The sequence below is a fragment of the Hoplias malabaricus genome, unplaced genomic scaffold, assembly GCF_029633855.1.
Source record: "Hoplias malabaricus isolate fHopMal1 unplaced genomic scaffold, fHopMal1.hap1 scaffold_382, whole genome shotgun sequence".
Classification (NCBI taxonomy): Eukaryota; Metazoa; Chordata; class Actinopteri; order Characiformes; family Erythrinidae; genus Hoplias; species Hoplias malabaricus.
The window spans coordinates 9,630-26,018 of NW_027101107.1; the positions used below are offsets into that span (position 1 = coordinate 9,630).

At 39.4% G+C, this 16,389-nt stretch overlaps 1 protein-coding gene across 1 annotated transcript; it reads left to right on the top strand.

Moving 5' to 3' along the window:
* The first annotated feature begins 5,214 nt into the window (after nucleotides 1–5,214).
* Nucleotides 5,215–13,415, top strand: LOC136684603 (uncharacterized). Its single transcript, XM_066659222.1, has 5 exons — nucleotides 5,215–5,312; nucleotides 5,963–7,970; nucleotides 8,135–8,263; nucleotides 8,709–8,801; nucleotides 12,005–13,415. The coding sequence occupies exons 2-5, from the start codon at nucleotides 5,975–5,977 to the stop codon at nucleotides 12,220–12,222; spliced, it is 2,436 nt and encodes an 811-aa protein (XP_066515319.1). The 5' UTR covers nucleotides 5,215–5,312; nucleotides 5,963–5,974; the 3' UTR covers nucleotides 12,223–13,415.
* The last annotated feature ends 2,974 nt before the right edge of the window (nucleotides 13,416–16,389 follow it).

The window sequence follows — 16,389 nt, forward strand, 5'->3', positions numbered from 1 at the left end:
CGAGTTACATATGGGTTTCTGTGGTAATTCAAATAGTGAAAGCAAGCTTACAGACAAGTCAAACTTCAGCTGCGTACTATCAGTTATTTTTCCCCAAACACACTGTTCCACCTTAAAAGACGCACAGCTTCTGAGTGTAAACAAACCAGAGAGAACAGCATTTCCCCACAATCGTAGACGTCCCCTTTTAATATCTAAATTGTCCTGAATTTGCATCGTACCAGACAAAGGGTGTGTGTCGGGTCCTAATTTTGCATCATGACGTGAACGATATTGCCAAAATGAAAGCTGTTGCTTCTCTTAGTCCTTATTGTTGTCATTTTGTTTTTTTCCCATGAGCAATGAAAGTAAGCAGCATGAAATGTCTGACTGGTCTTTGTCTCACACCTTGCAGGACAAAAACATTAACAAATCACCTGAAGGTCCGGATCTTTCGCTGATTTCTCATGAGCGGAGAGCAGAAATCATGGCAGCACAGGTAGAAATGGATTATCCATACACTCTATTTGGACAGCTATTTATAAACTAAGTTTAATAATAATATTAAATAACTGTCCTAATAATGATGCTCCAAGGCTTTTCTGGGGTAAAATGTTTTGACCTGAGGGAAGCCTCAAATGTCCTGACATTGGACTGTACCAGAAACGGGGTGTGTGTTGTGTCCTAATTTTACACCTTGGCGTAAATCACTTTGAATAAATTATTGTTGATCCTTGTTTTAGATTTTAATAGTCAGTTTTGTGGTCATTTTCTGTTATTGTTTTAATATTACTATGCCTATATTCATTTAGACTGACAGCAGAATCATGCGGCGCGCAAAGCTTGCCAAGTACGGTGCTGAACCTGAAACTTCTTTGGCCACCGAGGAGCCAAAAGTGGAGGCTACTGCTTCACAGGTAAAAAATGAACCTATATTCATATAATACTAAGCTAGGCATTTCAGTATTTCTTTCCATTAAGGGCTACTACATCAGTGCTGCCCTTACCCAACGATTGTCCTGACACCAAAATTCCAGCACTGTTTTGGGCTAAAATATCTTGGTGTAGTTAAAGGGGGCGTTCACGGTTTTAATCGAAACACACCTTTATTAATATACAACTCTGAGGATGTTTCCTCATCATTTGCTGCTTTTCAGTAGTTTTGCGTGCTCAGAACTGATCTAATGCATTTCTGAAGCCTGTTTTTAAAAAAAACAAAAAAGAAAAAATGTCTCTGTCCACTGTTAGGATTCTCTCTCTCTGCTCGCAGCAGAGAAACGGCATCTAGAGTTATTTTACACGAGAAATCTCTATACAATCTCTATGAAAAGTACAATTCGAGATGAGGATGATGCTCTATGTCTGTTCCATAGGTGGGTAACACTGACTTATTTTTACTGTTTTGGATTTCTTAAGGTGGACTGTCCAAATTCAGGAGATGGCAAACTGCATGAAATAAAACACATACCGACATTATTACAAACTCTACAGCTCGAGTTACATATGGGTTTCTGTGGTAATTCAAATAGTGAAAGCAAGCTTACAGACAAGTCAAACTTCAGCTGCGTACTATCAGTTATTTTTCCCCAAACACACTGTTCCACCTTAAAAGACGCACAGCTTCTGAGTGTAAACAAACCGGAGAGAACAGCATTTCCCCACAATCGTAGACGTCCCCTTTTAATATCTAAATTGTCCTGAATTTGCATCGTACCAGACAAAGGGTGTGTGTCGGGTCCTAATTTTGCATCATGACGTGAACGATATTGCCAAAATGAAAGCTGTTGCTTCTCTTAGTCCTTATTGTTGTCATTTTGTTTTTTTCCCATGAGCAATGAAAGTAAGCAGCATGAAATGTCTGACTGGTCTTTGTCTCACACCTTGCAGGACAAAAACATTAACAAATCACCTGAAGGTCCGGATCTTTCGCTGATTTCTCATGAGCGGAGAGCAGAAATCATGGCAGCACAGGTAGAAATGGATTATCCATACACTCTATTTGGACAGCTATTTATAAACTAAGTTTAATAATAATATTAAATAACTGTCCTAATAATGATGCTCCAAGGCTTTTCTGGGGTAAAATGTTTTGACCTGAGGGAAGCCTCAAATGTCCTGACATTGGACTGTACCAGAAACGGGGTGTGTGTTGTGTCCTAATTTTACACCTTGGCGTAAATCACTTTGAATAAATTATTGTTGATCCTTGTTTTAGATTTTAATAGTCAGTTTTGTGGTCATTTTCTGTTATTGTTTTAATATTACTATGCCTATATTCATTTAGACTGACAGCAGAATCATGCGGCGCGCAAAGCTTGCCAAGTACGGTGCTGAACCTGAAACTTCTTTGGCCACCGAGGAGCCAAAAGTGGAGGCTACTGCTTCACAGGTAAAAAATGAACCTATATTCATATAATACTAAGCTAGGCATTTCAGTATTTCTTTCCATTAAGGGCTACTACATCAGTGCTGCCCTTACCCAACGATTGTCCTGACACCAAAATTCCAGCACTGTTTTGGGCTAAAATATCTTGGTGTAGTTAAAGGGGGCGTTCACGGTTTTAATCGAAACACACCTTTATTAATATACAACTCTGAGGATGTTTCCTCATCATTTGCTGCTTTTCAGTAGTTTTGCGTGCTCAGAACTGATCTAATGCATTTCTGAAGCCTGTTTTTAAAAAAAACAAAAAAGAAAAAATGTCTCTGTCCACTGTTAGGATTCTCTCTCTCTGCTCGCAGCAGAGAAACGGCATCTAGAGTTATTTTACACGAGAAATCTCTATACAATCTCTATGAAAAGTACAATTCGAGATGAGGATGATGCTCTGTGTCTGTTCCATAGGTGGGTAACACTGACTTATTTTTACTGTTTTGGATTTCTTAAGGTGGACTGTCCAAATTCAGGAGATGGCAAACTGCATGAAATAAAACACATACCGACATTATTACAAACTCTACAGCTCGAGTTACATATGGGTTTCTGTGGTAATTCAAATAGTGAAAGCAAGCTTACAGACAAGTCAAACTTCAGCTGCGTACTATCAGTTATTTTTCCCCAAACACACTGTTCCACCTTAAAAGACGCACAGCTTCTGAGTGTAAACAAACCAGAGAGAACAGCATTTCCCCACAATCGTAGACGTCCCCTTTTAATATCTAAATTGTCCTGAATTTGCATCGTACCAGACAAAGGGTGTGTGTCGGGTCCTAATTTTGCATCATGACGTGAACGATATTGCCAAAATGAAAGCTGTTGCTTCTCTTAGTCCTTATTGTTGTCATTTTGTTTTTTTCCCATGAGCAATGAAAGTAAGCAGCATGAAATGTCTGACTGGTCTTTGTCTCACACCTTGCAGGACAAAAACATTAACAAATCACCTGAAGGTCCGGATCTTTCGCTGATTTCTCATGAGCGGAGAGCAGAAATCATGGCAGCACAGGTAGAAATGGATTATCCATACACTCTATTTGGACAGCTATTTATAAACTAAGTTTAATAATAATATTAAATAACTGTCCTAATAATGATGCTCCAAGGCTTTTCTGGGGTAAAATGTTTTGACCTGAGGGAAGTCTCAAATGTCCTGACATTGGACTGTACCAGAAACGGGGTGTGTGTTGTGTCCTAATTTTACACCTTGGCGTAAATCACTTTGAATAAATTATTGTTGATCCTTGTTTTAGATTTTAATAGTCAGTTTTGTGGTCATTTTCTGTTATTGTTTTAATATTACTATGCCTATATTCATTTAGACTGACAGCAGAATCATGCGGCGCGCAAAGCTTGCCAAGTACGGTGCTGAACCTGAAACTTCTTTGGCCACCGAGGAGCCAAAAGTGGAGGCTACTGCTTCACAGGTAAAAAATGAACCTATATTCATATAATACTAAGCTAGGCATTTCAGTATTTCTTTCCATTAAGGGCTACTACATCAGTGCTGCCCTTACCCAACGATTGTCCTGACACCAAAATTCCAGCACTGTTTTGGGCTAAAATATCTTGGTGTAGTTAAAGGGGGCGTTCACGGTTTTAATCGAAACACACCTTTATTAATATACAACTCTGAGGATGTTTCCTCATCATTTGCTGCTTTTCAGTAGTTTTGCGTGCTCAGAACTGATCTAATGCATTTCTGAAGCCTGTTTTTAAAAAAAACAAAAAAGAAAAAATGTCTCTGTCCACTGTTAGGATTCTCTCTCTCTGCTCGCAGCAGAGAAACAGCATCTAGAGTTATTTTACACGAGAAATCTCTATACAATCTCTATGAAAAGTACAATTCGAGATGAGGATGATGCTCTGTGTCTGTTCCATAGGTGGGTAACACTGACTTATTTTTACTGTTTTGGATTTCTTAAGGTGGACTGTCCAAATTCAGGAGATGGCAAACTGCATGAAATAAAACACATACCGACATTATTACAAACTCTACAGCTCGAGTTACATATGGGTTTCTGTGGTAATTCAAATAGTGAAAGCAAGCTTACAGACAAGTCAAACTTCAGCTGCGTACTATCAGTTATTTTTCCCCAAACACACTGTTCCACCTTAAAAGACGCACAGCTTCTGAGTGTAAACAAACCAGAGAGAACAGCATTTCCCCACAATCGTAGACGTCCCCTTTTAATATCTAAATTGTCCTGAATTTGCATCGTACCAGACAAAGGGTGTGTGTCGGGTCCTAATTTTGCATCATGACGTGAACGATATTGCCAAAATGAAAGCTGTTGCTTCTCTTAGTCCTTATTGTTGTCATTTTGTTTTTTTCCCATGAGCAATGAAAGTAAGCAGCATGAAATGTCTGACTGGTCTTTGTCTCACACCTTGCAGGACAAAAACATTAACAAATCACCTGAAGGTCCGGATCTTTCGCTGATTTCTCATGAGCGGAGAGCAGAAATCATGGCAGCACAGGTAGAAATGGATTATCCATACACTCTATTTGGACAGCTATTTATAAACTAAGTTTAATAATAATATTAAATAACTGTCCTAATAATGATGCTCCAAGGCTTTTCTGGGGTAAAATGTTTTGACCTGAGGGAAGTCTCAAATGTCCTGACATTGGACTGTACCAGAAACGGGGTGTGTGTTGTGTCCTAATTTTACACCTTGGCGTAAATCACTTTGAATAAATTATTGTTGATCCTTGTTTTAGATTTTAATAGTCAGTTTTGTGGTCATTTTCTGTTATTGTTTTAATATTACTATGCCTATATTCATTTAGACTGACAGCAGAATCATACGGAGCGCAAAGCTTGCCAAGTACGGCGCTGAACCTGAAACTTCTTTGGCCACCGAGGAGCCAAAAGTGGAGGCTACTGCTTCACAGGTAAAAAATGAACCTATTTTCATATAATAGTAAGCTAGGCATTTCAGTATTTCTTTCCATTAAGGGCTACTACATCAGTGCTGCCCTTACCCAACGATTGTCCTGACACCAAAATTCCAGCACTGTTTTGGGCTAAAATATCTTGGTGTAGTTAAAGGGGGCGTTCACGGTTTTAATCGAAACACACCTTTATTAATATACAACTCTGAGGATGTTTCCTCATCATTTGCTGCTTTTCAGTAGTTTTGCGTGCTCAGAACTGATCTAATGCATTTCTGAAGCCTGTTTTAAAAAAAAAAAACAAAAAAGAAAAAATGTCTCTGTCCACTGTTAGGATTCTCTCTCTCTGCTCACAGCAGAGAAACAGCATCTAGAGTTATTTTACACGAGAAATCTCTATGAAAAGTACAATTCGAGATGAGGATTTTGCTTTTTATTGTTTTACTTTCAGCCTTGTTGCGTGCCTCATAAGAACAGAGCAGAAATTCTAGAAGCACAAATAGATGTTATAAGACAGGTTTGTTAGAAATCAGCTATAATGGGCTTTTTAACATTAACTATTGTGTTGAAAAATGAATTGTCTTTTAAGATAAGGCTCCAAACTTGTTTTTTTCATGGCTCAATAAACAATTATGGTTTCATTTTCATAGATTTTCACTAAAATGGATGATTCCTCTGACTACTCGCAGTACACGGATAGTGACGACGACTATGATCCACATGTAGATGGTGACCTTTCTGAGGCTTCTAGCTGTAGCACATCTGATTCTCAGAGTCATGTTTCCCACAAGAAATTAAAGAGAAACAAAGAGAAAGTCAACATAAACAACAGTGACCTCAAAATGAAATTATCCAAGCCACACAACAGAACCCAGAGTGAGGTCAGCAATGCAAGAAATAATGTCAGCACCTCAAATCTAATCTCTCTAACAGAAACAGAAAACAAGAGTTCTGTTCATGTAGCATCAATGCCATCCTCAAATACAGGCTGGAGATATAAGAAGCAGCAGTATTGTCTATATTGTGAGAAGCCATTCTCTAAAATTTCAAGGCATCTGCAGTATGTACATCGCAATGAGTCAGATGTGGCTAAAGCATTCAGCTTTGATAAAAAATCAAAAGAGAGGCGAGTGCGCCTGCGTTTGTTAATAAGCAGAGGAAATTTTGTGCACAATGCTGTTGTATCCAGTGAGGGTAAGGGTGATTTGGTGGCCTGTAGGAGACCTAAAAAACCTGCATTCACTCATGACTTTACACATTGCATCCACTGCCAGGGTCTGTATGCAAGAAAGTCACTTTGGAGGCACATTAGAAACTGTCCACAGAATTCCAGTATTAATGAGTCTAGCACTGGCAAAAAGCATGTGCAGTCACTCAGTTACATGGCATTTGCCCCTTCTCCCGATCTGTCCAAAGGATTTTGGAAAACAGTCGTATGCCAAATGAAGCATGATCAAATTTCTGATTTGATCAGGAAAGATAAATACATACTTCTGTTGGGAGAACAGATGTTCAACAAACTCAACCCAAGTTCCACAAAAAATGATTACATTCGACAAAAAATGAGAGAAGTAGGACGTCTGCTGTTTGAGGCAAGAACAATGACACCTATGAAGTGCATGGAAGATTTTGTATTGCCATCCAATTTCCCCCATGTCATCAAAGCAGTGAGAAGTGTTGCTGGACACTGTGAGGAAACAAATACATACAAGACTCCTTCACTCGCTCTAAAACTTGGCCATAGTTTAGCAAAAATTGCAACTTCTGTGGAATGCAATGCAATAATGGTGGGACAAGAGCAGCTTGCTCAGGATGCGCGAAACTTCAGAGTTTTGCAAGAGTATAAATGGAACGAATCAATCTCAGCTGCAGCAGGAACAACCCTCAATGAGGCAAAAATGAACAAGCCACAAATTTTGCCATTCACTGAAGATGTGAAGACGTTGCATTCTTTTTTAAAAACAGAGATGGAGAAATATAAGAATGCTCTGAAGGAAAATTCTGATGTCAAAAGCTATGCAAGCTTATGCAAACTGACACTTACCAGAGTCATACTTTTTAACAGAAGGAGGGGTGGAGAAACAGCAAGGTTGAAACTAGAGTCCTATGTTTCAAGAGAACAGTCACCAATTCACGAAGACCTGGCAACTGGGCTTAGCGATTTTGAAAAGAGTCTCTGTAAACATTTTCAAAGGGTGGAAATTCGTGGAAAGAGGGGCAGGATGGTGCCGGTACTGTTGACACCAGAGATGGTCAGTTGCATGGATCTCCTCATTGAGAAAAGAAGAATTTGTCAGGTACCAAGTGAGAATGTACACCTTTTTGCACGTCCAAATGCTCTCTCATCTTATCGTGGATCGGATGCTTTGCGTGAGTATGCAGAAGCCTGTGGTGCAAGAAATCCAACAGCTCTTTCATCAACAAAGTTACGTAAACAGATTGCAACTTTGTCAACAGTGTTAAATTTAAAAGAAAATGAAATGGATCAGCTTGCCAACTTTTTGGGTCATGACATTAGGATTCATCGTCAATACTACCGTCTGCCTGAAAGTACTTTGCAACTTGCTAAAATGAGCAAGCTTCTTATCGCAATGGAGAGAGGGGCACTGTCAGAAATCCAGGGTGTTCAGCTGGATGACATCGTAATTGATCCAAAAGGTAGAGGAACATAAAATTTATTTATAAAACTAGTATTTAGGAAGTGCAGTAAGATCAGGTCCAGTGGGTCATTTAATGTGATGATAATTTGGCAAAGTGAAATGTTTTTGATACTCCTGTATTTTGCAAGATCATTTTCACTAACCAGTTCTATACGTGATTAGATGAAATTGAAGACACTGATGCTAATACGTCAAGTGATGAGGCAGAGATAGAAGACCTTCCGGAAAGCCAGAGCCCAAGAGCTCCTCAGCCATCAACTTTAGAAAATCCACGCACCTCAGATCCAAATGGTAAGCTTAGGTTAACAAGTTGTATATTTGATAGCTGAGGCCAAAATTATATATTCAGTCTTGAGTGACTTTTTTTTTTTTTTTGTCTGATCTTTTTGTTTAACATATCTTCTTCCTCTCTGCCTGGTAAAGCACTCTGATGTGGTTGTTGCGTTCATACCTATTTTGACATTTCCAGATTAGTGTTTTTGGAGTAGGCTGTTTCATTGTGCTTGTGCATTGATCAGAATTATAGATTATATTGCACCATGAATTAAATTGGTTTTAACATTAAAAAAAGTATATGGTGTAACGCATTTGGCCAAATATAATGTATACTATAGTATGTGGCTTGCAGTTTTAGGATGGCTTTGAAATAGTCTTATTTTGTACAAGCACTATATTTAAAAGTTGTAGGCTGGTGATTTACATTAGTGTAAATTGTATGTATTTATTTTGTATTTAGATCAGCATAACAGAAAAGGAGAAAAGCAGAAAATCTCAGAATCCTTTTCTGACCAAAGTCATCTACAAGAACCAAGTTCAACACAAAGCAATGGTAAGGGAAAACAATCTTGCAATTTTATTTCTATGGCACATAGACCAACTGGTCACTTCATTGTCCTCCAGTTTTCTACACTCTGCCCATTCACCCAGTTCCACTGACCACACAGTAGCACTTTGTAGTTCTTCAGTTATTCTGAATATTTTTTACCCCCCTGTCCCTCAGCGCTCAGGACCCCCACAGAGCAGGTGTGATGTGGTGGTGGATCATTCTCAGTGCTGCAGTGACACTGACGTGGTGGTGGTGTGTTAGTGTGTGTTGTGCTGGTACACTGAACAAAAAAAAATGTAGTGACTCTGACTTTAAAGAAGCAATCTGTAATACGGACACGAAGCATTTAAATAAAAACTATAATACAGTGGGGAGAGCTCCTCCCCCTCCTCTTCAGACGTGAAGTTCGAGCAGTTGCCAGTTTGAGGAAAACTGAACGAACAAGCAAGAGACAAGAAGAGTGTGCCATAATCAACATATTTACACAGAAAAGTGTTCATCGATTCACTATAACATCTATATCTACGCAAAATAAGTGAACGTGGCCGTGATTTCCCTCCATTATACACATTTACTTATCTGTCCAAATCCACCTGAAATATTTCCACTAGACATGGCTGGTGTTACTTATCAACTTTCCTTTCCACCATAAATGTTGTTTAGGAGGCAGATCTTATCCACAATTTTTGTAGTCAAACATTTTGTTCCACCTTACATGTGTCGGTTTATGAGTCATATTGGCGTTATTCGCCAGGTTCTTGAATTCTGTTTCACCTTAAAAGCCGAAACTAGCGCTATAGCTTTTAAGCTTTTTGAAGCAACTGTTATTCCACTTTATCTGTTTAAAGCAAACAAACCGTGTGATGTCACTAAACATTTACCTACTTAAGGGGAGGGCAAAAATATAAAGAGCCACCACCATTTTCCCTGCATTTACAAGAAAGTAATATCTACACCACATTAAAATTTAGACTAGACAAGGCTGGTGTTATTTTCCCTTCAACCGTAATCATCAGTTTAAAAGGCAGATCCTTGCATCCTATTCACAATTTTTGTATTTAAGCGTTTAGTTCCACCTTAAATGGGTCTGTTTAAGAGTCTCCAGCTACTTATTGAATATTCATTTCCATCTTAAACAGCTATGCGAAGCTAAAGCTAGCGCTAGGTTTATAAACTAAACTTGTTTTGAAACACTTATTCCCGTCTTATCCATTTAAAACACACAACCAAGTAGAGCTGGGCGATATGGCCAAAAAAAATTTCATGAAAGAGTTTTCTATATTGATCAATCTCTATTTATTGTGATATTAACATTGTCACACTGTGACAAGGACATCCTTCTAAAATATAGACTGAATGCACCAATTGTTCATTACTATACAACATATATATGCACATATAGTATTCACATTACTCAAATTCACAAGGAAAGATTTCACTGGAACAATAACATTTCCTTACCACATAAATGTAATGATGTCTTTGTCGTGTTATTGAAACATTCTTATGGCATTACCTCCTCAAGCGTTTAAAGAAGCAAAAAGAGTAAAAAGATGAATTAACAAGAATTAAAAATAATAAATAAATAAATGAATGAACACTCCCAAGTGCTCAGCTATAATCATACTGCACGTAACCCATTAGAAGGCTTAGAACAGTGCTAGTAACAGTGGGAAAGCTAGAACATTTTCAGTTTCACACATTCATTCGTTCACTGCCTTTAACCTCGTATACAGTTCAGGGACGCGGTGGGTCCGGAGCATACCCAGGCGAGAGAATTCCATCCTTGGGGAATTTTTATTTAAAATTATTTTAATTATTTATTAATAATTATTTATTTTAAATTTAGCCTAATCTATACCAGCGGAGCCAGTAAAAAATTTGCGAGCAGAGAAAATAATTTTGTGTGAGGAAAACCACGTCAGGCAACGAACAGTGCTCTTGCAAACCGGAAAACATTTCCTATTATATTCATCATTACACACAGACTGATATTTCAAGTGTTTATTTCTTTTAATTTGATGATTATAACTGACAACTAATGAAAACCTCAAATTCAGTTTCTCAGAAAATTAGAATATTGTGAAAAGGTTCAATATTGAACCTGCTGCCACACTCTAATCAGCTAATTAACTCAAAACACCTGCAAAGGCCTTTAAATGGTCTCTCAGTCTAGTTCTGTAGGCTACACACTCATGTTGAAGACTGCTGACTTGACAGATGTCCAAAAGACGACCACTGACACCTTACACAAACAGAGGAAGACACAAAAGGTCATTGCTAAAGAGGCTGGCTGTTCACAGAGCTCTGTGTCCAAGCTCATTAATAGAGAGGCGAAGGGAAGGAAAAGATGTGGCAGAAGAAAGTGTACAAGCAATAGGGATAACCGCACCCTGGAGAGGGTTGTGAAACAAAACCCTTTCAAAAATGTGGGGAGAGTCACAAAGACTGGACTGCAGTTGGAGTCAGTGCTTCAAGAACCACCACACAGACATATGCAAGACATGAGTTTCAGCTGTCGCATTCCTTGTGTGAAGCCACTCTTGAACAAGACACTTGTCAGAAGTGTCTCGCCCCTGGGCTAAAGACACAAAGGACTGGACTGCTGCTGAGTGGTCCACAGTAATGTTCTCTGATGAAAGTAAATTTTGCATTTTCTTTGGAAATCAAGGTCTGGAGGAAGAGAGGAGAGGCACAGAATCCACGTTGCTTGAGGTCCAGTGTAAAGTTTCCACAGTCAGTGATGGTGTGGGGTGCCATGTCATCTGCTGGTGTTGGTCCACTGTGTTTTCTGAGGTCCAAGGTCAACGCAGCCGTCTACCAGGGAATTTCAGCACTTCATGCTTCCTGCTGCTGACCAACTTTATGGAGATGCAGTTTTCATTTTCAAAAAGGACTTGGCACCTGCACACAGTGCCAAAGCTACCAGTACCTGGTTTAAGGACCATGGTCTCCCTGTTCTTAATTGGTCTGAAAACTCACCTGACCTTAACCACATAGAAAATCTATGGGGTATTGTGAAGAGGAAGATGCAGTACACCAGACCCAACAATGCAGAAGAGCTGAAGACCACTATCAGAGCAGCCTGGGCTCTCATATAACACCTGAGCAGTGCCACAGACTGATTGACTCCATGCCCCTCTAATATTAATTTGTTTTTATGTACATTTTGTGTTTTGTGACTCAGATCTCATTTCTGTCAACAGACATTCCACAAAGCAGGAAGAAGTGGTCAGATGATGAGGTACATGCTGTTGAGAAACACCTAATGCATTGTATAAAGAGTGGCCGAGTCCCTGGTAAGAAAGACTGTCTCTCATGCTTGCTGTCTGAACCTGATGCTCTCAGAAACCGTGACTGGGTGGCCATCAAGTACTATGTGAAGAACAGAATAGTGGCACTCAAAAGAAAACTGTGTGGGTAAAATACTGACTTTGTAAGCTGACAAATGTATGAATGTAACGAAGGAGACGTTGTCATTTCATTTATTTTTTTATTCTGACATATCAGATGTGTTCTATGCAGTTTTTTTTAAGTTGGTAAAGTTCAGCCAGCAATATTCTTAAACCTTCTTTGTTCAGTATATAACCGTCATTGAATACTTACACTGTTCACCATTCACCAGTATGCTATTTGTTATTTTAATTGTTTGAGAGAGAAAATTTGCAGTGGATTGAGCCATGTATTATTTTTTTTAGGCTCGTTATTAATACAATATATTATTGGCTGAAGGATAATATAAAAGTAAATGTAAAAAATATAAAATAATAATAATAATAAAATATAAAAAAATAGATGCTTTATTATTGTTATAGCTATTGTTATTAATAACATAATTGTAATAACACAATGCAAAGTTCCAAGTGAATACATTGTAATTGTCCAAAAAAATGCCCCATGCATTCACTTTAGAAGAGATGGATAAAATCCTTCTTTGGATCATGTAAAATATTTTATTCCATTTTGTAGTATTTTTATTTGCTCATTCATCAGGAAATTTTAGTGTGAAGGACAGCTTCCAGATGTAAAAAACTAAACATCCACCAAAATGTAGATGCATGTGATCTATAGAATCTGCTGTAAAACTGTGGCACTTTGTTTTATACCTTGTGTTGGAAATTCAAATAAATGTTTTTTTTTTGATAATATGTCTGATTAGTTTAACTGTACACTACATGTACAGTTAGAATAAATCATTTCAATATTTTAGAATATTGAACTACTAAGATTATAAAAAAATTAAGAACATGCCCATACATCACCTTGAAAGCTATGATACACCCTATAATTGTTGTGTCCTTGATTTGCAGTAGTCCATGTGTAAAATAAGTCCCAACTTTTAACATGTCCCCATTATGTTGGTAGTAGCAGACTTGAAAGTGTGTGTATTGTATGTCCTGGAAGTTCACATAAACCCGAAAGTGTCCCATAATTTCACATAAACCAGAAAAATAGGAACTTTTTTAAAAAAGAACATACAGAAAAAATCAACAGATAAACATCATATGGGAATTATATGAAACACAAAAATAGGTTTCATTTGTTTCTGGAACCTCCAGAAAGGGATGTCCCCATTTGTAGGTAGTTTGTCTGGTGTCCTGAAATTACACAAAAACGCGTATGTGTGTGTCTGTGTGTGTGTGTGTGTCTGTCTACTAACCTAGAAGAAATAAAGCACACAATACACAATGTGTCCAAATGTTTGTAGACAGTCCTTATAATTAATGAATGACCATGGTTTACTTGGCTAGCGGTCGTACATTTTCCTGATAAGTGTATCAAGATATTAAACACCACTAGGATGTGTGTGTGTGTGTGTGTGTGTGTGTGTGTGTGTGCATGTGTGTGTATTGCATGTCTCCTGTCAGGAAAGTCATGAGCATTTGTCAGGTTAGCCATCAGAACAAGTACAGAATTACTCAATATATGTGAACATTTCTTTCTCTTTCTCTGTCTCTCTCTAACTCTCTCTCTCTCTCTCTCTCTCTGTGTGTGTGTGTGTGTGTGTGTTTTCTGCTCTGATGGATCCTTTATAGCACTTATGCACGGATGGTGCCTGATGCATTTGTGTGTCGTCTTGAGCAGTGAACTGAGAGAGATTATCTGTCATTACTCTTCCATTCCCACTCTCTCTCTCTCTCTCTCTCTCTCTCTCTCTCACACACACACGCACACACACACACACACAGCTCTAAAACAGGTGGTCTGAATTCAGGCTATTTTTGGACACACCATTGAACGGAGAAGATTGTAGTAAGCTGGTTTTAATTCTAATCTTTTTAAATAATTACTATAAAAGTAATTAAACTCACTTCGAATTTCTGCAAAACAGAGTATTACAACAATGACAACACCACCTACAACAATATCTAATAAAGTTTAGTCTGTTGTTCTCTGTTTAGTACCTGGAAGTACAATAAAAGGAATATTGAATGTCCTTTTCACAGGGGCATCCTACTGGTCTGCTCAAGCACCCTGGACTCAGAAGAGCTCCTGAAACTCGGAAATTCAAAAGGTGGGAACCTCTGGCGAGGGCTAGCTCCGACCTGGAGGAACAGGGCAGCCTTGCACGTCCACGCTGGAGCGCCCCCTCCTCAGACTTTCCCACCTTTCGAGTTTCTAACATTCAGGAGTTCCTCGAAGTTCAGCGGACTGGGTCGTTGTTAGCACAAGCAGAGCAATGCTACCCCGTGACCGCCCTGTCTACATTCAATAATATCCAGAGGCAGTGTGTATCTGTCTGTTCGGTTTAAATCCGATTGTTTACACACCCCTTTGCTGGTCTTTGAACTAAACTAACACTCTGCCTGGATTTGCATTGATGCACTGTGCTGATGTGATTTGACTTTGAGAAGTGAGCTGTGGCCTTCTGGAATGTGTCTGAGGATGATGGAGCAGATAAACTGAGCGGGCTTCGGTAAATATTTAACCACTTTCCTGCTTTGTACCGTTGGAGTCAATCGCTGACCTCCATTATGTTTGATATCAAAGTCAATGTTACTGCGAGGGGTCAGCTTTCACAGCTGGAGGTTGGTGGTGTCTCTATTACCAGATTAGATCTGAAATGTCTTGAGTTTGAACGGCATGAACTTAATGTAGTTTGGTGTTGAGGTAAATCTGAGTGGTCAGAGGAATGCCAGAGGGAAGCCTTGATTAAACTTTGTTCTGATATTCTCGATCTCAAAGTACTACAGAGGGTTTCTGCTGGAGTTTAACATTTACACAAAAAAACGTTTAATTTTCAAAAGTGCTACATAAATGAATTTTTAAGATTTCAGCAAATAATTCAGAGATTTGATGTGGAATTGTTCAGGAAACTAGATTCCAAAATAGTAACATTTTACAGGAGAAGGAAAAAACGTTCTTAACCTTCAATGGAAGTCAATGTAAAAACATTTAATTGCTAGTAATTTTGGAGCATTTTTATTGGTCCATCCCTCATGATGTAGGAAACTAAAAATCAACATAAATTGAGATCAGTTTTTTTTTTATCGGACAGTGGTTAATAAACATGATTCTGCTCCGGTGTTTTTTTATTGTTCTGTTAATATTATTGGCTCTGGAAGGACAGGGAAACGGACAAGAGTTTGGACAGGATTTGGTCAGAGACTGAAATAATAGTAAACAAACAAACAAAGCTTTTTGGGCAAAAGCATGTAAGTACATTCATTCATTCATTCATTATCTGTGAGCACTTATCCAATTCAGGGTCACGGTGGGTCCAGAGCCTACCTGGAATCATTGGGCGCAAGACGGGAATACACCCTGGAGGGGGCGCCAGTCCTTCACAGGGCAACACACACTCACACACACACACACACACACAGCTACGGACACTTTTGAGTCACCAATCCACCTACAACGTGTGTTTTTGGACTGTGGGAGGAAACCGGAGCACCCGGAGGAAACCCAGGCGGACACAGGGAGAACACACCACACTCCTCACAGACAGTCACCCGGAGGAAACCCACGCGGACACAGGGAGAACATACCACACTCCTCACAGACAGTCACCCGGAGGAAACCCACGCAGACACAGAGAGAACATACCACACTCCTCACAGACAGTCACCCAGAGAAAACCCACGCGGACACAGGGAGAACACACCACACTCCTCACAGACAGTCACCCGGAGAAAACCCACGCGGACACAGGGAGAACATACCACACTCCTCACAGACAGTCACCCGGAGAAAACCCACGCAGACACAGGGAGAACACACCACACTCCTCACAGACAGTCACCCAGAGAAAACCCACGCGGACACAGGGAGAACACACCACACTCCTCAAAGACAGTCACCCAGAGAAAACCCACGCGGACACAGGGAGAACATACCACACTCCTCACAGACAGTCACCCGGAGAAAACCCACGCAGACACAGGGAGAACACACCACACTCCTCACAGACAGTCACCCAGAGAAAACCCACGCGGACACAGGGAGAACATACCACACTCCTCACAGACAGTCACCCGGAGAAAACCCACGCAGACACAGGGAGAACACACCACACTCCTCACAGACAGTCACCCAGAGAAAACCCACGCAGACACAGGGAGAACACACCACACTCCTCACAGACAGT